The sequence below is a fragment of the Tenebrio molitor genome, chromosome X (assembly GCF_963966145.1).
Source record: "Tenebrio molitor chromosome X, icTenMoli1.1, whole genome shotgun sequence".
In the NCBI taxonomy this organism is placed as follows: domain Eukaryota; kingdom Metazoa; phylum Arthropoda; class Insecta; order Coleoptera; family Tenebrionidae; genus Tenebrio; species Tenebrio molitor.
This window is the reverse complement of record NC_091055.1, coordinates 5,404,624-5,427,366: the sequence shown is the minus strand read 5'-3', so window position 1 is coordinate 5,427,366 and position 22,743 is coordinate 5,404,624. Positions and strand designations below refer to the sequence as shown.

General features: G+C 33.3%; 2 protein-coding genes across 4 annotated transcripts; both read left to right on the top strand.

Moving 5' to 3' along the window:
- The first annotated feature begins 2,030 nt into the window (after positions 1–2,030).
- Positions 2,031–4,617, top strand: LOC138139584 (mid1-interacting protein 1-B). Its single transcript, XM_069059891.1, has 2 exons — positions 2,031–2,234; positions 3,814–4,617. Exons 1-2 carry the CDS (start codon positions 2,188–2,190, stop codon positions 4,409–4,411), a joined length of 645 nt encoding a protein of 214 aa, XP_068915992.1. The 5' UTR covers positions 2,031–2,187; the 3' UTR covers positions 4,412–4,617.
- Positions 4,618–12,541: 7,924 nt separating this feature from the next.
- Positions 12,542–17,772, top strand: lbk (lambik). 3 transcript variants are annotated; one of them, XM_069060291.1, is made up of 11 exons: positions 12,542–12,942; positions 13,059–13,202; positions 13,609–13,752; positions 13,804–13,947; positions 13,998–14,141; positions 14,191–14,410; positions 14,463–14,625; positions 14,677–14,991; positions 15,045–15,326; positions 15,849–16,124; positions 16,178–17,772. In XM_069060291.1, the coding sequence occupies exons 1-11, from the start codon at positions 12,770–12,772 to the stop codon at positions 16,678–16,680; spliced, it is 2,508 nt and encodes an 835-aa protein (XP_068916392.1). In that variant the 5' UTR covers positions 12,542–12,769; the 3' UTR covers positions 16,681–17,772. The 3 variants fall into 3 exon arrangements, with proteins under 3 accessions (XP_068916392.1, XP_068916391.1, XP_068916393.1); XM_069060290.1 differs by having other exon boundaries at positions 16,166–17,772; XM_069060292.1 differs by lacking the exon at positions 13,059–13,202 and having other exon boundaries at positions 12,543–12,942; positions 16,166–17,772.
- The last annotated feature ends 4,971 nt before the right edge of the window (positions 17,773–22,743 follow it).

Here is a 22,743-nt window from a genome sequence, read left to right as displayed (position 1 = left end):
TTGGGGACAGCCTGTATACCTAATAGAATAATATTCCCTTCAAAGAATTAAATAAGAGTTCTATTTTATGTTACTGTTTATCATTGTGCTCCTGGCTACACCTCAATTTGCAGTTTAAACCCTGGACACTCACAGACTCACAATGTATCCTGAAGGTCAGTGAATCTGCACCTGCTGATTTAGACCGACAAATTACAACGTCCTTCAACTTTGAGAGTCGGCCATTCACAATCAAATACCCTATTACCGTCCCCCAAGCAAGGTCAAAGAAAGAAAACAGAATGATTGAACCAGGTAGATATTTGGGTTCGTGTTACTTGTCCTCGAAAATTCTCACAAATAGGAATTTGTTGCAACGGAATTGTTTCGTATTTTGTACAAAAACCCACACAATCGCAAGCTTCTACATCGTTTCACAAATGAAGTAGATAATATTCAACTAGGTACATGATGCTTACCTTGAAATTAATCCAAAAAACTGGAGAGACTCAAAAATTACAAAATGTTTTATGAATACCGATTTGGTTGCGTTCAGTTTAAAAGGATTTTTAAGAAGTAGCAAGTTTTTCTTGAAATTTAATTAACAAATATGTAATGTTAAAACATTTGCGTTTCACTTGTGAGTTACTTTGTCATTTACCAACTTATTTTTTACACCCATGAACATACACATGATTCTTACAAAAAATGTATTGTCAATAAATTTCTAAAATTAATATTTGATAACATACAAGCACACAAAAGGAATGAAACTCGAAATTCTCATCGGTAATTTACTAATTATATTATCTTTCTAAATCAGATCTATTCACTTTGAATTATTGTAGTTAATGAAATTGAAATATTCTTATTAGATTAAAGAATTGAAGGAGAAATATAGGTTGGATCAAATCAAAACAGGTATTTTAATTTGCCAATGGTTTTACCAATTTTTTGTTCGCGTGTGAAAAATACATATAAAATGTTTTTTGTTCATAAATGCAAGAAAAAATCGATTGGTTATATCTTTTATGTGGAATAAAAGAGTAAATTTACTTTTTAACGAGGTGCATGGCAAATATAGGAATTCAATTAATAAGGCTTATGTAAAATTGTTTATTATTGTAAAAAATGACAATAATTGTTATCAAAGCGAAACAATGGATGGTGCGTATGTATGGTAATGATACATTTCCATCTATTGTTACCTTCTTTATGCATATTAAAATTTTAATGGAATGTGGACGATATCCGTTCTAATTATGTTAGCTCCGCTTGTTGAATTAATGAAGTTAAACGACAAAAGTGCCGCCAATAAAAAATCTCTGTAACCAATTGGTAGGATCAAGCGTCTCTAAGATCAAGAGAATGAGAAAGTATGACGGATGGCAATCTCTTCATTTGGTTTATCTGTTCCGTTTTCACGGAAAAAACCGCATCTAAACCCATCCGTGCAGTATAATTGAACATTTATCGACAATATTTATCGGAGCATAATATGGGGATTTTTTTTTAACTCATGTTTTTTTCCGAAGAACCAATTAGACCCGCAGAGAATTATCATAATTTGTTTCCGCCCTCCTTCCTTCTCTACTCATATAAAAAATATTGCCAAAAGAACTGATGAAATAATTCGTCCTATTGAAAATAACAATTTTGCAATTGTTGAAAATTGCGATAAAATTGTTTGCTTTTCGAAAATTAAAATCTGCGCCTAAAAGTGGTATCACCTTGACTGTCCAATCAGAAAGTAGCAATGTGGAAACCGCCAATGGAATAGCAATATTATGGTCTGACTGTTGGGGCTCTAGAGTAACAACGGCTGGGCGATTTGCTGTTGGTTCCAGGAACACCTGCGGAAAAACACCTTCAATTTAAAAAACGGCATTATTTGCACTTTATGTAATCGTGATCGATAAAAATTCAAGTTTCATCGGCTTAAGTCCGCTACAAAGGCGGTTTTGAATAAAATGTAAAGATCACGACCTCTGGTTATCGATAAGTGTGCAACGCCTACTCCAGAGCCCCACTCCTGTCATCCGTCATCCTCATATAAAACACACTAATGTGTGAGTGGTCGAGTTCCAGAGGAAAGCGCGAGGACTAACTCAAATTCTCAATTCTCTGGATTGAGTAGTTAGTTGTCTGTTGTTGTGTTTCGTGGATTTGGTTTGGTTTTGTGACAATTAAGGGTTGCTGATTCTCAAAATGAATTCGTATGCAGATAACATCACAGCCAGCTTGGAAAACAGCAGGTATGTAGTAATCAGTCATTAAGGGTAGTTCACACATTCTCTCTGCTGTTGTAAAAGTCTGATTGTTTTTGTGGTTGGGTGAAAGCTAACATTCGTTCATTTCAAATTCCACCTGCTACTGCTTCAGTTATGCAATGTTAAAGTGTGTCACACTTCATAAACAAGTCCAATTTGATGAAATTGTATTCTACCTGTCAAAATCATACGATCCGCCCTTTAGGTCGAAGCGCGATTATTTTTTGCCTAACTCTTTTCAGCAAAAATTTGGTTTGCCAAGATTTTAAAATCTCGGAATTCTCGTTACAAATTTAGGCCAATTATATTTTTCAAATGAAAACATACGATGCAGTGAAGCAATTTTTTAAAGTTACTTATTCAGTTAAAAATAGATTATTGCATCAATTTCTAGATCCTTTTATAACCAAACCGTAGCGTTTTATTTTTAGCCCTAGGATTTTATTAAACAGGATCGTAATTGAAAATAATCGGCCCACTTGATACTCATTGAAATCAATCCAGGCTCAAAATTCGTTCATTTTAGTCGCAGTAGCAACGCTGATGCTTTCAAATATGCACTGATTATTTAGTCAAAACGTGTAAAAGAAAAGATTATTTTATACTATCAGTACAAACGTGATCAATCATTTTTCACAGAAGGCAAATTCGATAAGAATTTTAGTTTTTCATTTAATTCCAATAAATACATAAGCACCGTTATGACAAATTGATAACAGTCGATCTGCCCTAAAATACCTACATGATTCTGTTGACTAATCAATCTTATCGTCGTGGTTACTAAAAATTTTAAAAAATCTACAAACCACTTTCCTTGATCAAAAATCTTGATGTTTGCGGTTTATAATTTCCTACTTTCCGTTAATACAATGTTCCTCGCAGTTAGCCAATCATTTTTGGTAATTTATTTTTTATTCAGACGGGAAGTATTTAAAATTACGCAATTTGCATAAATTATTTACAATTAAAAATTTGAGTTGGTAAACATGGTTATAGCATCAGCTCAAAAATAAATTTAAAAAATAAATTTTTTGATCCACATTTTTGTCATGCAAGAGCTCCCAAGTTTTGTCGGACGAAAAAAAAATTGTCACTGATTTCAAAACAAATAGGAATTTGCGCAATATTTTGTCTAAATTTTAATAAGCAGTAGATAGAATTATTAATAACGCCTTGGGAATTTGTAGCTATATTTTTTGTCATATTGTCCTATAAAAGTGAAGCGTATTGGCTGCGGTTAATTCAACAGTAAATAAATACATAGTTGGTTCGGGATTTTTCGCGTGATTACCATTGCAAATTTATAACGTTAATGATCATGGTAATATATTATGTATTGTCAAATTTTTTGTCAACACATTTTAGTAGTTGGTCCAATCTGTGGGGTTTTTCCATTCAACCTGAGTCTGATAATTGTCTCGTATTTTGTACATTTCCTCTTGATTGGATTTTTTCGTAACGTCGATGCACTCTTGACCTCCTCCATTCGTTTTAGGTCAATAGGAGTGAATGCTCGCCGTTAGAAAGTAATTGCCAAAATATAACACGTCGATTTTGTTTTCAGGAATTGTCTTCGCCGCATTGCTCGCAATGACGACACGGAATTCTCCCATCAGAGCATCTTGAACTTGATGGAGAAGTTCGTGAAGAGTGTGAACACAATGGACGAGACAATCCTTGTTCCTTGTCGCTTGATGGATCTGAAAGTGGGTGACGAGAACGACCCGACATGTCCCAAAAAGCATAACCAAAAATCGAAACACGGCGTACAAGAGTTGCTGAGTTCCGTAGATCTGTTCCAAATATACAACATGTTGAACAATGTGAAGGCTGATCTGTTGTGGGGGCAGGGCCAGGTGACTGAAGAGGCCCCACCGACTGTTACTCCGGTCAAGGGCCACGTCCGAAGACCGTCAACTGTCAGCGTCGCTTCAACCAACTCCTCAGCCTCCACGATCAGCGATTCGGAATCTGATGCCGGGAACGAGAACGATTCGGGAATTGAGGAATCGCAAGAAGCGTGTTTCGGAGATCGAACAGAACAAGTCGCGCAGAACTTCAAAAGACACTTAGTAGGACTCACACATTCTCTGAGGCAGATGACCGAAGCTGCTCAATACCTCACTTCCCGTTATCAGCACGATATCGGTGGGCCAGTGTGATAAAAAAACCTCTCTTCGATAGCGGAAGAAGGCGTGGTGTGCGTGGAGAATGTATGGGTCTGGTGCGAATGGAAGCGTGTAGTTAATTTAAAAGAGTGATATTGTCAATTATGTTTGCGTTGCTCCTTATTGTTATTAATTATTATATTTATTTTAGTGAGAGTTGAATTGTATACCTCTGGAAAAGTAAAGGAAATGAATATGTACGTCTTACAGTCTCATTTACATCCTCTCGTTTTTCCACCCAACCCACACCCATGTCGATAATAATTGTACATAAAAGGTTCCGAATCGTGCAAACGATCCACCTAGTAACTGTTCGTCGATCGAACAGATGATTTCTTATCGCGACAAACACACCAACACCTCATCTTTTATCACAACATTCACCGGGCGAGTGTGTCTCCTTAAATCAACAATCATTATCGAAGCATGTCCTAAAATAATAGTCGAATATATTTACCACAAAAGCAAATATATTGGACGAGGAGGCGATAATTAACACCTACATGCTCATTTTGGAAATGACAAAATGGGGTTTCCAGATTGAAAAATCAGTCTGCTAAATAAATATATTCATTTTATTTTAAAAAATTGCATAAGCTTGTGTTTACGTAAAGTCGTAAAAAATGGTTGGCACAAAGTGAAACTGTTATGGAATCGACAACTGATAAAAAGTAAAAACTAACGTCAGACTTTTGGAACACATCTGGAAAGTACCGGCAGTGGTCACTTGTTCATCATCAAACGTTTACAGTGATGTCCTTGCATATATCACTGCAGCAACCTTAGAAAATACCTTTTTTTTTTGTTTTACACATGTAAACAAACAACCATAACGTAATACTTTCTCTGTTCATAAGTTGATTACCCTGACGACACCAACCAAATGTACTTCGAACCTTTTCATTAATCAAACTGGTTTAAAAAAATTAATTACATACTAACAATATTTTACGATATGCATTAGGTTTAATTAACAATCGAATTTAAAACACAACCGCCACGTAAGATTTTCTGGGGCACTGTTGATGTTGTAGAGCAGCAGATTGTGCGATATACCGATGACAAAATGGTCGAGGGAAGATATTATTTTGCGGCGTGGTTTTATGAAAAGTTTGCTTGAAAGCCTACAATTTCCGTTATCGCAGGTGAAACATGTATTTTCAAGGATGGTCGGTACATACCCACTTATTTCTCGGATTATGGCAAAAATTTTTCAAGGTTTTTTTTATTTTTTATAACAACACTGGAAAACTGGTAAATGCGCAGTAATAAAGCTCGTAAACGGATAGGTACTTCTCATTTTACTCCAAAACGGAAACGTTTGTAAGTGAGTAGACAAAAACCGCTTGGTCATTGTTCTGTGAAGGTAAAACTACCGAGCAAAAAGTTCGCTCGCCTCACTTATAAAACTTTCAGTTTATTTAAATTATCGGAAAAGTGAGGTTCCGGGTTGGCTTGTCCGCTTGTCTGGCCAGTAAGTCAGGGTAAATTTGAAGGAAGTTGTGTCGCAGCAACTCTTTCAGAGTCCAGTTCACGCAAAAAACACTCTCCGATCGTTGGAGAAGATTCTAGAAAAAAAGAAACAATCATCGTTGCATTTGTAAGAATTCCTCTTTCGAATCTAATTAATTATTCTATTGACGCAAGAGCCTTGAGCACGCAAAACTTGTAATAGCGTAATTTCACTGATGGCAGAATAACTTATCAAGAAATTCCATGCCCCAGACAGCATACATACCTGTTGTGTTTATAAACACACTAAATTCGAGAACTATGAATTAGATTCAGTTTCCACAAAAAAACATCAATGGATTAAGATTTCATACAAGGTTGTCGACCCTCGTCCGTTTCCCGCAGATAAATCGTTACGTTTCATCGTTGGAGCAGGTTCTTTTTGCTGCTTATCGGAATTTTGAAAATTTTCCACTCTGTGAATATTGATGCGATGGAATTTTTTCGCACTGCAGACAGACCAAGAAACATTCCACCGCAAAGTTCGAGACCCGGTTTTGTTGTGATTTGCGATTACAAACTAATAAAACCAGTATGATTATACTAAACAAGAACGAAAAAATAACTTGCAGAATACATATTTAACATCCGTGTAAAATACATTTCTATTTTGTCAGGACGGATTTACAAAAATACTATTGGGCTTGATGTTCACCGGGAAAACAAACAAATAAAATAACACTTAACAAATTAATGGGTTGAGTTTGATTGATTACCTTGTTACGGCATCAAATGTCAAACTACGTAAAGATATTTCATTGTACGCACTTAGGTAATGGTATCGCAAATTTTCTACAAAACATAATAAATTGGAGGAACAACAGGAAATGAAACATAAATTAGCATTGAGATTTGGCAATGGGTACCACAATTTTAGTTCAGAAACCTTCGACATACCTCTTCTTGTTTATCGAATGAAATAAAAGTGTAGTGTTAATGATTGCAGCTTAAATAAAATCGTGCGTAGTACGTCCCATGTGAAGAAATGATAAATTTTTCAGATACCCTTTGATACTGTTAACACACCAATCCTTACATAATAATAAATCCGCTGGATAGATATTTCGACAAAATTAACATCTATAACGGTTATATAATTTGTGAATATTTCACTGGTCCAGTAATTAACCCGCTTGCATTTTTCTAGCTTTCCAAATCACGACCCGACAAAATAAACACCGGAAACATTCTTAATTCGGTGGCAACATTATTTGCAGAACGCCCACAATATGGAATGACTGGATTAAACAAAACTCGACAACTTCCTGTCAGTACCAATCACTTCCACTTTTAAGTAAGTTAGTGTAACGGTGGAAATGAGTGTCTGAGACGGGGACGGAACTAGAGAGATTTAAAATACTAAACCAAAACCAGCCGCGAAGGTAAAGTGAAAAGAAAGTTGCCAAGACTTCCGATTCGCACCGCAACGCAACATAACAGTGTCCGCAAGGTCAATTATTGAAGTCGGAAAGTCCGCGGTCTACAATCAACGAACTATGGTCCAGTACAGATTCTTTCGAATATTTTTTTATCACTTATTGTAGTTTTTACTGAGTCAAGGTTTTTAAGTAAATTGAACTTTGATTTTGTCTTCTGTCTAGAATTCGATCTCGACCGTGACGATGCATTTTTTTACGGCCACAGCTCGAGTAAAAAAATGCAGCCGGATTCGTTAATAATGATATTATTGATATTAATTAACGTCATTAACGATCGATGGTTGTTACAAAGTTAAACTTGTTTAATGTTTGCGTTTTTATATACAGGGTGATTCATCTTTTACTGCCGGTGGCAAAAGGACCCTTAAGAATTGAGAAAAATTTATGAAGTTTACAGATCTGATTTGTCGAAAAATTTATTTTCGGCCGGTATAATTTATTTCAAAAATTTTTTTTTTTATGAGCAGGTATTTATAAAAAACTGTTTTAAAAAAAATTTCATGTTTAAATTTTTGCATCAGAATGTGGCTAATGGCGTATAAAATCAAAATCTGCAATCCGTTTCGAAAAATGTTGGTAGTTCTTGAATTAAATCGATTTTAATGGAAAAATTGCTTTTATTGGTAACTACCCTGTAAAACTGACCTGCTTAGGGCTTAGGCGAATTTGTTCGACTTTACGAATAGCGTAGTAAAGGACCCGCTGCTGTGGCAATAAACAGCCTCTAATAGATCTTATTGTTAAGATATTGGGACATTATGTCGTAAATCATGAAGCAAATACATATTTGTACATACATATATGAAAATGCGTTTATTTCAATAATACCATATGCTAAAATTAATTTAACATGGTAAAATTGTGTGAAAATATCTGAATGTACATATGCCGTAAGGTTGAGAAAATGGCAAAATTTGACCTAATTAACTTATAAATTTCATTTTTTGATATTATGTGCCTTATAAATAATAAATTAGTCTGCAAAATATGAAAACAAAACCATAATTTTTAAGGTCAATTTTGCCACCGGCGGTAAAAGATGAATCATCCTGTACATACCTATATACAGGGTGGGGCATCGTATACGCGCACGCGAGAAATCGCGACTTCTAATTAAATAACATTGTCGAAATTTTTTACTCTTACCTGGCTATTGGTAAGGTACATTGCATAATTTTTTGATAATTTTTCACTTACAAAGCCAAGGAAAAAAAATGTAAATTTCAACCAAAAAGTCAAATTCTGATTTTTGTACTGACCTATCCAGATTCACTTCCTATAATTATTTACGAAATCAGCGGAAAAAAACACCAATTAGATTTTGAATTGAACGCAGTTTTACATTTTTATTTATGATCTGCTACTTGTGCTGTCGTAAATTTAGGTGACAATGGAAACTGTCATTTTTATGACAAAGCTGTAAGTAAGACAGTCAAAACGGGCCGCTATACTAGTGAATGGCCCTTTTGTTGGCAAATTATAGCATTTGGGCCATAAATCACGCGTCTGGTTTGCGTTTAAATAAAAAAGCAAATTATTTAGCTAACCAAGTCAAAATTTGTAATTGTGCCACCAGGGTTCGATGCGCTAGCAGATACAGATTCATTTAATGTAAAAACTTTTACGGCGTTATTTATTAACAAAAAAAAATTTAAAAATTCTCAAATATACCTTATCAATAATTAGTTAGGTATATAAAATTTCGACAATTTTATTTAAAAAAAAATATTTTTTTTTATTAGAAGTCGCGATTCCTCGCGTGCGCGTATACGATGCGCCACCCGGTATACTAATTACTTGTTATTTGCGTTTATTTCGCGCTTTTAATTTGTTTCATGTCACTATAGCAACTGAGCGACGTTATTGCAACAAAGTTCATGTGATTTAATTGTTTTGCAAAAAAACATTTCCTAATCGCATTTAAAAATTGAATCATTTCAAAAATATTGTTTCTTTATTAATCATCGCGTGACTCTTTCATAATCCTTCTAAGTGGAGATTATCAGTTGTAAATTTAAGTAACATCTCGTATCAGGAATTTAATAATAAATATACATACATAAGTATACTCGTACATCTGTATCGGATGACTAAAAGTAATCGTAATCGATAGATATTGTCTAGAAATAACTGCTTTTGACCGATGAAATAAAAAAAGAATTACAGATCGTATCAAATAAACTTAGGTACCTAATGATAATTATTAATTAACAAGAGTTAGGTGTTTGCCATTTAGCGACAACATAATGAGTTGATAAAACTCTGAACAGCAACAGGCCTCTTATTAACGATAATATTACTTAAAAGTTACAATATGACGTGCAATGACAAAATGACACCATAAAATATGTATAATAAAGGGGGTCTAAATACATATTTAAAAAAAAACTACATAAGATGGTTTTTGTTCAATTTTAGATTTCTATCTTTTATGAAAAAGGTGTAGTGGCTATCTCAAATGATTATTAAAGTCAATTGATAATTGTTACAAGTTTAATAATAAATTCCCACTGAAGTATTACTTTTATTCTTAACTTTGATAATCCATTCAATTGTATTGAAAACAATTCACGATTAAGTTAGGTTTTGATTATTATTGTACATTAAATAATAAAAGTAGGAAGAAAAATTATGTCTTCGAGATAACATTTAAGTTTCATTGGGACAGTACACAGTAAATTGATTTTTGATGTTTCTTTATCATCAAGTGAATTAAGCACAGACGTGACTTTCAAAAGTCATAGTAGGTCCACTGGAATGTCAACTAAACTTTAATTAAAACTTTATTTAGTCGATTCCAGAAAATTTGTTTGTTACCATTTAAAATGCTTGTTGTTATGCAGTTTTGTATGCAAAATTGCTAGACTTTAACGTGTATTTTACATTGTACGCAAATTGTCTGTTTTGCATGGACATAATACATAGTAAGTGAATATATTTAAAAATATAAGAATTCACTTAGTAAACGAATTGTTCCCTATTCCATTATTTTTTAGGTAAAGGTCGCATCTTTTTTAATTGAATATTTGCAAATTAGAAAAACACATTACGCAAAACCTGATTAGAAAACAACTTTATAATTATGTACTTTGCTGAATTAATAAAAAAATGCGTCTCATAAGCAAAAATTAATGTTACGCTACTATGTAGATACATAACATATGATACAAAACTCTAATTTTGTATGGTATGCTGAATGTTGTGGCCTCTCGGTGTTATCGTTCCAAATGTATTATTTAAATCATCAGTAATGAAGTCATCACTCATCAGTATACCTACAATGACTTCATCTTAATTATGCAATTGTTTTTCAAATATGTTTTTATCTTAATGTTTTTCACTTATCATATTTAAAAACCTACTACATTCTTAGTACCATATGGAAAAGAATACCTACACTTTTTGTTAATACATGTTTTTAGATTTAAAAAATATAGACGACAAAGATATTGTCTAAGTAAGTCAAATTAATATGTATTAACTAAATTAAAATATTAATTCGTATTATTTTATGGTTTTATTTACTCATTATTAGGTACATTTTTTATTTAAAACATTTTTCTCCCTTTGCTTCTGAATAAATGAACAATAATGAATCTATGCATTTTAATAAAGTTTCTATTTTACATTTGCAATGGTTTATTTCTTTCAAAAATTTAATGTTATTGAATCAACTTGTCTTTCATTATTATTTTAACTTTTTAGAATATAATATGTAATCAAACAAATTAAATTTGTTAATGCACAAAATAAGAGCTGGTGTTTCCCATTTTCAGTCATCTGTTATAATATAAAGCAAAGACTGAGTTAACGCTTATTTATTGCAAGAGTTTTAACATATTATGTAAATATTAAGGCAATTTGTGATATACGAGTACTACGTCATAAACATACCGTCCTCATAAAATGATTTTAGTTGTGGTATTTTGGTAATCGTATCATTGTATTAATTATCAAGTTAAATTTTTGTTTTACTACTTTTTGCGCTTTTATAAAGACTTCTGTGCTTGCAAATATTAAAAAAACACAAGAAATGCACGTAATTATAGAAAAAAATTAATACTTATTTAAAAAATATATTTCTGCTATAATTTCTAAAATCTGTAATTATTTACACGTTTCACTAATTAGTCCATTAAAATTTTGATATAATTATTAATTAATGATGCGTGGATTAAATTTTAGAAAAGTAAAAGTCAACCTACTTTAGTCAGCTTGAATTGAACATTGGTAGAGATTATTAAATTAGTGACACACATTTTTTTCTCATTTTTACAGAGATAACCCAGGAGAAAATTTATATTACGGTGTTAGTTTCAAAGTAATAAACGTTAAAATATGACTGTGTATTAAAACTTATATTTGTAATTAACTTAATGTAGTGTTTCTGATAATGTCAGTTTTTATATCTTGTCCTTCGAAAAGCTAAATGTTTAGGTTTTATATATGTATTTTAAATAATGACTAGATATTATTGTGATAAGTTATTTAATCCTTTATCTCTTATCAGTCCAAATAAGATCAATTCCTTATAAAACTACCATACCACAATTACATACCTACTTTCAAACTACATATTACCTTCTTAATGCTTGATAATAAAATTAATGAAAGGATTACACAAATAAAAATTGTGTTAAATATTTTTTGTCATAGGTAGGTATGTAGATACATACCTACTTACCTACTATGTAAAAGAATTTTTTTCAGTCAATTAAAAATGGCAGTTTGTAACTACTTTTTGAACTTTACCACGTAATTAATAAAAATTCCACTTTTATCGTGTCGCAAATTTAGAATGAATTAAGTATTAAGTACTAAAAAAAATGTTATAATTGTCATTTCCATTTTATTTTATTCAGTGCGTCGTCCGCGCCGATAATAACGTTATTACGATCAGCGCAGACGACGATTCAGTGTTGTGTTCAATGTGGTTCAATGCAATATCTGTGCTGCCATCTAACGATAGTTGTTGGTAGTTGGCGAAAATGGAATAATAGTGATCGGTACGATTGAAAATTAATAAAACTAATACATTTCTAAAATTAAAGATTATATTGTATGTTTTTTTTTTTTACTTGCAGATACAGATTTTGAGCTGTTTTATGCTTATTTTATTTTTAAGTCGTGATTGTTTGGTGAAGTATTTTAGAGTGTTGGGTCTTGGGTCGTAGGTGGCGCCAAAGTCGTCGATTAAATGGCTTCTGTGTGTACAATACTGCGTCAGTATGTTGCAAATTTAACGATTTTAATAGATTAAACAACGCCCCGATAAAATACAATGAAATAGAAGTGTAGTGCAACGATGAAAAACGGTAATCCTGTAAAAATGTTGCCGAAATGTATTAAAATATACAAATTTCGGTCAAACTACTGTGGATAATTGAGTGTTTTTTCCAAAATGGTGGGTGTTTGTTATTTGGCTACGATCATTATTTACATCATTAGTTCTGCAAGTTGCACCAAAACCAAGGATTGTCCACAAATTTGTGATTGTTTGGGTTCTTACGTAGACTGTTCGTCAAAAAGATTGGAAACAGTACCTTCTAATCTCCCGAACTGGACCACTCAACTGTAAGCTGCCTTTTGTTTACATATTTCTTACTTCATCTTAATGCCTCTTTAACAGCATTTAAAATAATTTTTATATCGTAGAGACGTTTAGTTACAAAATGTCCGTTTTGTTGTAGTGATTTACGTAATAACACTATAAAAAATGTAAACGATGTTGTGTGGAAAAATTTGACTAACTTAACGAAGCTCAAATTGAACAAAAATGATATTTCTCTTATGCCTAAAGACGCGTTCGGTTTCCAGAAGCAGCTAAAGATTCTGTAAGTACAGCGGAATTTCTTCGGCGGAATTCAGTTCGACCAGTCAAATCATAACAATTTTGACATTTCCCGTCACGTGTATGAACCCTGATTGGTTCCGGTTAATTTCGCCGGAAGAATTCCGTTGGATGTGAATTCAGAATCATTTTTGTTCTTATCATGTTAACAAGCACGATAACCATTTCACGATCAGCGGAATTGATTCTGTTCCTGATGAATTCTTTTTATTTGAAAAATTCCGCTACAAATGAAATGTGTTTACATTTTCTGTTTTGTTTGTTATTATTTTTTCAAATATAACACCATTCTGTCTGACAACTCTATATCTGTCAACAAATAGATTAGAGTCTTGTTAAATATCATTATCAAAAATAAGATATCGTTTTTTATCAATGTTTATTTTTAGTGAACTTAACCGCAATCGGCTAAGATATATTGAGCCTTTAACTTTTATGTCATTAGACCATTTGTTAGTATTGAAATTGAAACGAAACCAAATAACGCAACTCAAAGATGGGGCTTTCTATGGATTATTATCTATTGTGAAATTGTGAGTAGGTCACATTTCTAAAACCGCTTTAGGATAATTTTATATTTGAAGGGTGTTGGATTATAATAATGTACAAGTGATTTCAAAAGGATGGCTTTATGGTTTGAAAGCATTGAAAGGATTATCTCTTAGTCATAATAATATGAACACTATTGAAGATGATGCTTGGGAATTTTGCCAACATCTTGAAGATCTGTAAGTTGCCCTTGTCAAAATATGTGTAGAAGCTGAAGATTTATTTTCAGAGACTTGTCAAACAACAAACTAGAATCGATTGCAGCTGATACATTTAAATCTTTAGAAGATCTCCAAAAACTAGTATTAAATAACAATAAGATTACTTTCATACAAGAAAAAGCTTTTAGTCATTTGCCAAATTTAAAATACTTGTGAGTATTGTAACAATTTTCACAAATAAACGTTAACAATCCTTTTCAGGCATTTAAATAACAATAAAATATCTTGGACCATTGAAGATGCAAATGGTGTGTTCCAAGGTCTCGGAAATCTAATGAAATTTTATTTGGCCGGAAATAACATCAAATCTATAAATAAGAACGCTTTTGTCGGCTTAAAGACCGTAACCTATTTAAATTTGAGCAACAATAACATCACTTCCATTCAAAAAAATGCCTTCTCCGAAGTGCCTTTACTTTCGGTAATCACTCGCAAATCACACAATTTCTTCAAATAAACATTCACGATTTTAGGATCTCGTTATTAACACCACTTGTTTGCTTTGCGACTGCAATTTGCGTTGGTTTTACGAATGGTTGAACGTAAAACGTTTCAAAATCCGCGCAGTTTGTGGTTACCCAGAATGGTTAAGAGGGCAGTCGTTGCTGGAAGTACCCACAAGCAATTTTACATGTGGTACTAAAAAATTAATTAGCCTAAACGCCCCCGTAATCGAGTGATTTTTAGATGAACTCCCTAAACCCAGGTTAATCCAGGAGCCCGAACCCGAAATAATGGCCTTAAAAGGAGAAAATATTAGTCTTAGTTGTAAAGCCATGTCCAGCTCTAACAGCGTAATGACTTTCCAGTGGAAAAAAGACAACGTAGAACTGCTTAACGTAAATGTGGAAGCTAATTCCAATACTGAAGGTAAAACTACTGAAACCGTGTCCAAGCTAAATATATTCAAAGTGCAGCATTCCAATGCTGGAAAGTACCAGTGTGTGGTATCGAACATTTTCGGTACTACTTATTCGCAAAAGTCCAGTATTTCTGTGCTAAGTATGGTCGCCGTGACATTCCCTGTTTTGTTTTCGTTCATTGCTCGATTTTAGTTTTTCCCACTTTTCGTAAAATACCTGCGAATGTAACGGTACAAGCAGGGGAAATAGCGAAATTAGTATGTGCCGTACATGGAGAACCGCAACCGGAAATTGCCTGGCAAAAAGATGGAGGTAATGACTTCCCGGCAGCTAGAGAAAGACGAATGCATGTCATGCCCACTGATGACGCTTTTTTCATCATGAAAGTGAAACCTAGTGACATGGGGATATACAGTTGCACTGCCCACAACGCTGCCGGGACCATCGTCGCCAACGCTTCCTTGACAGTACAAGGTAAGCCTGCAACCGTGGTGTTATTTTCTACACAAGCCGCTGCATTGCAAGGTTTTAATATTTATTTGTTCGGACGTGAACTTCTAATAACTTTGAAGCATCCAACAGACTCCAGATAAATGTGTTGATATCAATTCTTTTATACTAACCGAAACACAGACAGCGTCAGGCTGACCAGTAAGAGTAACTTTTCAATAACAATCATATATCATATTGACGAGCAGTTTCGTTTGTTGTGGTTATTTATATCTCAGTGTAAAATTACGGTCATTCATGTTCCCGTCGTGATAACAGATGTGCCATTCATGTGATGAAATTATCACAGTTATTACTATCCCAAGTTATTTACATAATTAAATTTAAAACATGGTTGCTTCCTCTTTAACGTTGAGATAGGACTACAGTTTTTCTGGTGTAAACACTTGGAATGTTTCTTTTTTTCGAATTTCGAGGTGATGAATGGTGTGATTCGCTTGTTTTCGTTATGACGTAAAGAATTCTGATTTAATTTCGCAATTTTAGAAAAACCTTCTTTCGTAAAGTCTATGGAAAATAAAGAAGTAACGGCTGGCGAACTAGTCGTGCTGCAGTGTATGGCAAGCGGCACCCCAAAACCCACCATAACCTGGTTCAAAGATGGCGAACCGATCCGAGCGACGGAACGTCATTTTTTCACAGCTGAAGACCAACTCATGATCATTGTGGACACCGTCCAGACGGATTCTGGCAAATACGAATGTCATCTGAATAACTCGTTAGGAGAAAAAATCGGTTACAGTTTACTAAGAGTGAAACCAGGTAATTCGGAAAGTTCACGTTTCTAAAATACATAAAATCAGGATTCGTTATAGGAAATTTTACCACAACGGATATGATGGGTATTATAATAATAACGGTGGTGTGTTGTGCCGTGGCCACTTCTATAATCTGGGTGGTCATAATTTATCAGACGCGTAAGCGTTTGTCTCCACCTACCGGGAATAATCCGCAAGTCGAGGGTCCTGTGTTAGAATTCAACGATAAGGCTGTAGTACAGTATACCGACAACGCTTCGGATAGATCATCGTGTAAAGATAGCGGAACTGGAGATTCGGCGAATAGGAGTAACGACGATTTGGTTCCGGAAGAATACAATTTGATAATTAACGAAGACATGTCACCGCAACCGCGGTGGGGTGTGATGAGGATCGCCAGTTTAGCTTATCTACCAACTGATCCAAATAATTCGCACACACCGCTGTTGCTCTCAGATACTCCTTACGCCAGATCGACCAATCACGATCGAGCTGAGATAACTCCAGAAAACGATGTTCAACAACGAGAGCCAGCAGAAACGCCAAAAGACGAAAAATAGCTGCTGGGAAGTCAATTTCCTATTCAATGGTACAATATAAGTGTATATACTTCTGTATTTTTTAGTTCCTGTCTTTAGAATTAATTTTTTTTGTTTTTAAGATTCGACTGTTTTAAGGGCGTCGTTGCCGTAAGTTTATTTATTATATTTCGTTTTCGAGCTACATGCGACGTCGTGTGCCTACTACAACTGCACTGAAACTTTCACGTATGATAATCGTGACAATAAATATATTTAAACTAACTTTAGGTGTACGAAAATACGAACATGATTAATATGCAAAACCAAATAATTAAGTGAGATTCATACCAAAGCATTTTGTGATGCGGTAAAATGACCGGAGGCCTTATCAATTAGATAAATGCAAATATTTTTGTAGGAATATAATAGTATAATTATATTAAACGAAATTCTATATGAGATACCATTTATACAATTCCATTTAACACCAATCGAGACGGTGCATGTAGCTCGAAAGTAATTGTCCCAGTTTTAATTACTTTAAAATTCCCGTGATATTATGTTAATAAGTGAACATAATTTTTGTATATTTACAAAGTTTTATTAGTGTAATACCCATTAAAAGTATAATTCCTGTAGATACTATCAATATTAGTGCAGTTAAGTATTGAACAGTGTTTGTGTTGAATGTGTTTATTTATTAATGTGTGTATGTTGTACGGATGTCGTGGATATTGTTTTTATTGTGTTATAAGCAATTTATTTTATTAACACTATTTTGTTAATACGTTTTAAAATTATGGTATTTTTTCAGTAATGTTTAAGTTCTTGTAATCCCACTTTATAGTATTACTAAGTATACCTCATTGTGATTATATTTTTTGTCCAAAATAAAATATGACATATATTATTAGAGTATAAAGTGGTTTATTAGGGTTAGTTACAAAAATTAACGTACACTACGCCCTAGTATTGCCACGGACGATTTGTTCGTGGAAACGCTTTTATTTGTAACAAATGTGCAACTGAAAAGTATTTAAACAGAAAACTTATTCGTTTTGGGCATGTTAATAATAAGCCGAGTATGGCACGTTTTTATTTAATATTCAATTAAAAGTTAGTCCTATTGAACACATGTTTTAATCAGAACCTACCATTTTAAAATCCATTGAAAATGTCAAAATCAACAAAGAAAAAACACTAGCATTTTTTTTAAACTCACTAAAATATTTGCAGCATTAGGAAAATTGAATATTTAAATACCCCTTTAAAGGTAATAAAGTAAAAATAATAATTTAATGATGGAATTTAGCATTTTAATTGTGTACATTTTTTTACTTCATTTCCACATAAAACCAAAGAGATCTTCAGATTCTCGGTATCTGTGAGTTTAGTGCTTTTAATTGTTTGCAAAAATTTGAAAAATTAAATACGAAGCTTCTGTGCTATAATTTCTACCTAAAGCAGGGATGGGAGTGAAAATTACTTTTCTCTAATTCGAACATTAACCAAAGCTGGAATTCTGCAATCAGTATTTTCGAATACTCATGGCGTAACATTCGAGATCTCTTAGTTACCAAGTGTATACTTAGTATACTTTTTAGTTTTATAAATAGTAACTTCGAAAATTCGCATTAAATGTCAGTTTAAAAAAAGATGCAAAACAATAATAATTGTTGCATGTGTGTAATTTCCGCTTTCTTTATACAGGATTATTCTAATGTTTCTCATATCGCTCCGAAAATTTGCCACCTACAACATGTAGTGATGTACAAACTTAAAAAAAAATATATAATTAATTGCTTAAAAACAAGGGACATGTAAAGTTGACTCAAGTTGCAAAAAAACACTGCATTTGCAACAGCACTTTTATGGCATTAGTCATTTGAAATTACTTTAAAACTGTACTTATGTGGAAAATATTCAACCCAAATTATGATTTTCTGATCCCTTTGTGCCTTTATTTGGTTCAAAAATATGAAAAAAATGCTGTTGCAAATGACAAGTGGTTTTTTGCAACTTGAGTCAACTATAGATAGATTTTTTTTCTGTTGCCGTAATTAACTCAGAACAATAATTTACACTTTGAAAAATGATAATCTAGATTTATGATATTAAATGTACTGTTGTATTCAAAAAAATCGAGTACCTAGACCTATTATTTGCCTGCGTAATTTTGTTGTTCTGCCGTCTATTAACGTCATACTGTGACACTTAAGTTATTCAAAAATGCCAGTACCAAAATTTTGTGGACAAGAAGTCTTTGGTGCAGTCCACGCCACGTAGACTAAATGCGGTTATAAATGCAAACGGCGCCACGACCAAATATTAATGTAATATTCAAATAAAATTATCTAAAAATGAAGACAACCTGTATTATAACTTTTGTCAAAATGACAGAAAAAGTCCGTTTTCAAACGATAGAATAACCTATAAAAATTGTCTACTTGATTTAAATGGTGTAGGTACGCGTTTTTTTTTTAATACAAGTGTATATACAGGTGTTTTGGAAGTCGTAATAAATTTAATCACCAATAGAACTCTTTAAAATAAACATTTTTTACATATTGATTTTTTTTAATCGAATATTTTTTTTACATCTTTCTAACCCCTAATTTAACACTTCGCTCATTGGATAATCAAAATCATCAAATGAAACGCAAATGTTTTTGTGAGGTAAAAACTTTACAGTTTTTTGAAGAAAGAACGATTTAATCTAGTAATTCGTTTCTCGTGCTTCGTTATCAATGGATGTGTAAACACATAAACGGGTATGAATTTTAGGGTTCAAGTTATATTTAATTTTAAATCCATTTGGAAGAATTTGCGGAAAAAATGATAAATAAAAAAAAATAATTATTTTACCAAGTCCTATTGGTGGTTAAATTTATTACGTGGACTTCCATAACACCCGGTACACAACGTGTCTCAGAAATAAGTACATTAATTTTAACTGGTAATAGAATTCGTTAATAGCAACAATAGGTATGTTTAAATATATTTTTTTCCTTAACCTTGAAGTTAGGTATACAATTAAAAAAATCATTGAAAATTATTGAAAGATTTGACACAAATTTCGTTACCTACCCGCCTATGGGGATTACTTGCTTCGTCGATGCCGATAAGCGAAGAACAAAAAACTAATGCAAGAAAACTTTCACTTGTTTTTTGCGTTGCTGTGACATATATGTAATGATAAGGGTGAAGGGGGAAAAATGAATCATATGGTAGATATTAAATGAAAACAATTTTAATAATAATTTAAGCTGGCCCTAATGAATCGCCCATGCCCACGGTAGAGAATAATATAAGGTAAAACGACGAAGCGCCAAGCAGTGACTCTCGAGTGGTAGACGATCGTGTTAGAAAGAGACGGAGAAGGTAGTGCTGCAGCGGCTCACTAATTTCGGCGTGTAAATTAATATAAAAACCCAGACAAGGAGTTCTTGAATAGGTTTGCTGTAGTACCATAACGATAAACGACTTTATAAACCAATAAGATGACTTAAAATAGTGATGTATCTAGGCAATAAACCTTTTAACGTTTAACGTAAATACGGCAAACCGGGCAAACGTATTTCAAAGAGACTGTATTTGCTATTTGTAACGCGTAAACCTTCTGTGGTACTTTTTGTTAGAAACTGATTTTTAGTAATTTGCCTATCTACGACCATTTTTTCCCATTTGGCCCGTATTCACCAACGCCAGTTAAAGTTAACTGTAGGTTAAAATATACGAAAACATTGTTATAACAATAGGTAACTAAAGTAACGAAGTATTTTAACCTACAGTTAACGTTAACTCGCGTTGGTGAATACGGCCGTATATGTCTAAGTAATTCAAATTTGAATTCAATATCTGGAAATATTCTCATTTATTCGACAAAATGCTTCATTATACTTAGGAACTTACTAGCTTCTGCAGGGTGACGGCGCCGGTGGTTTAAAGCATCGAATAAATCATTTATCTTTTTGTAAATAATATTGTTACATCTCAATGTTTTAAATAATCATCCTTATCCTTATAATATTTTAATCCATCCGCTACTGCATTACTAAATATCTAGATAACCCTTCAGATTTTTTTATGCAAACTTTATTGTAACCTTACCTGTGTAGCTAATTTGACGGGTATTTTATGTAAACTAGATGGTTTTAAATGCATACCCGTTATTTTACGGCAAATTTGTAAATTGTCAGGCAAAAAATGCAAAAAATTATAGCAGTCCTTCGTTTACGTGCATTGGACTGAGCACTACCTTTTCCATCCTTTATATTGATCTCTCACTCGCACATGTCTAGCGTTCGAGGGACACAATCTCAGTGCTGGACACGCTTCGTCGTCTTACCTATATTATTCTCTACCGTGCCCATGCCTAAAGTGATGACAAAAAGTCTCCTAAATTATTGTGTTAATCCGTAAAAATTCACTAATCATTACAAGAAGTGTAAGTGACCGCCGTTATTGTCAATAATTCTGAAGACGCCGACGAAATGATTTTCTTCCACTCTATCATTCCAATGTTATTGCGAATTGCTGTGGCAGCATTTTTCACCCGTTCTTAATTATGATACTCAGTTACATATTTAAAAAATAAAATGTCACCGACCTTCGTTTAGTTGCCTACTAACCAACAACAGACAAGCATTGCTTCAAAGTTGATTTTTTGTGAGGGCATGTACAGCCTTTAAACTTCAATTGCATCAATTGGGAACGAATGTACCTTCATGTACCCTCCAAGAAGTCGCACGGAAATTCTCTGGGCTCGCGAAGCACTCCCGTACGCTTCACTATACGTCGATACAATATCTACGTATTCACGATTCGAAAATAAACGTGCCATATTCATAAAATTTAGCATAAATCACAGAATCAACGCGTAAACATCTACCTTTTGGAGTCGCATAAAACTAACTAAAAATTTAATCCTCTTATGTCTACCTCGGCCGCAGAACGAAAAAACTTTAATCAAAAAACACAATGTTTTGCGCTGGTTTTACAAAAACTATTATTTCGCGGTCACCATTATTGAGTCAAATAACTAGAAAATACGAGTAAATAGACGACTCGTTAATTTATGGGGTGGTAAAATACTGAAATGAAATAGTTATTTTTTATACAAGACGATAAATTTGTATTTTATCTTCCAGAGCGTTTTGTAATACACTCGAGAAGATAATTAAATTTTATCGTCGTGTATAATCTATTTTTTTCTTCCAGCTATCAGTGAGACATCTGGTGGGAATTGTATGGAAATTTTAAGACAGTCAAACCGGTGGCTATTCAAATGATTTGTGTTTTTAAAACAAAACGACGGTTTAATTAAAATTTATTATTTAAAAATGACCAAAAATAAAACCGATAAAACAAATTGTTGCGTTTTGGCTGTAACACGTGCCGAAAAACGAACCAGAAGCATGTTTCGATTTACTTCCGCGTTGTGGCGTAAAAGAAAATACGTTTTCATCGAAAATATTTTCGGTTCTAAAGACCGGGTAGAGAAAAGGAAAACACGGGGAAGCGCTTTATTAATAGGAAAATCTTCATCTAATTATATGAGGTTCTGTAGAAAACACTTTAAAAAAGAAGATTACATTTGTAAGTTAAATAGTATTTTAAGGTTATCTTTTGAAATTATTTATATCGGGAGACTACTCAAGGCATTTTTTTGTAAACATAATCCAAAATTTTCGTACCTTGTTTCCACCACTTTAGTAACACCACATAAAATTAACAACTTCGCACACAACGCTTTTTCGCCTTTCACAACACATCCGCTTTCTGCTGTTGCCTCTAACAAACTAAAATTTTGTGTAACTTTAAAAAAAGCCATTACAAAAACCGCAAATTCACGTAAAACCAACAACTTATTTAAAAAAAACAATGCACAGACAACCCGGATCGAGCGGGAGTATGACTTGGCAACAGTGGCTCAGTGGCGCCCCCAACGGTACCCGAAATCGCCGATAGCATTTTTTGTATTTTATTAAGTAATTATGTATTAAAAAAAATTTTTTTCGTGCCTCCGACTGGAACTCGGTAGTTTGTAGATCTCGAAATCGCCCAGAAACACATGCGTTGTCGGCCTAATCCAGCAAAACG

Excerpts from the sequence above, each read along its gene's own strand:
- LOC138139584 (XM_069059891.1), top strand. The coding sequence starts at position 2,188 with ATGAATTCGTATGCAGATAACATCACAGCCAGCTTGGAAAACAGCAG. Across the intron at positions 2,235-3,813 it reads GCCAGCTTGGAAAACAGCAG|GAATTGTCTTCGCCGCATTG; the intron begins GTATGTAGTAAT and ends TTTTGTTTTCAG.
- lbk (XM_069060290.1), top strand. The coding sequence starts at position 12,770 with ATGGTGGGTGTTTGTTATTTGGCTACGATCATTATTTACATCATTAGT. Across the intron at positions 13,203-13,608 it reads CAGAAGCAGCTAAAGATTCT|TGAACTTAACCGCAATCGGC; the intron begins GTAAGTACAGCG and ends GTTTATTTTTAG. Across the intron at positions 14,411-14,462 it reads CCGAAGTGCCTTTACTTTCG|GATCTCGTTATTAACACCAC; the intron begins GTAATCACTCGC and ends TCACGATTTTAG.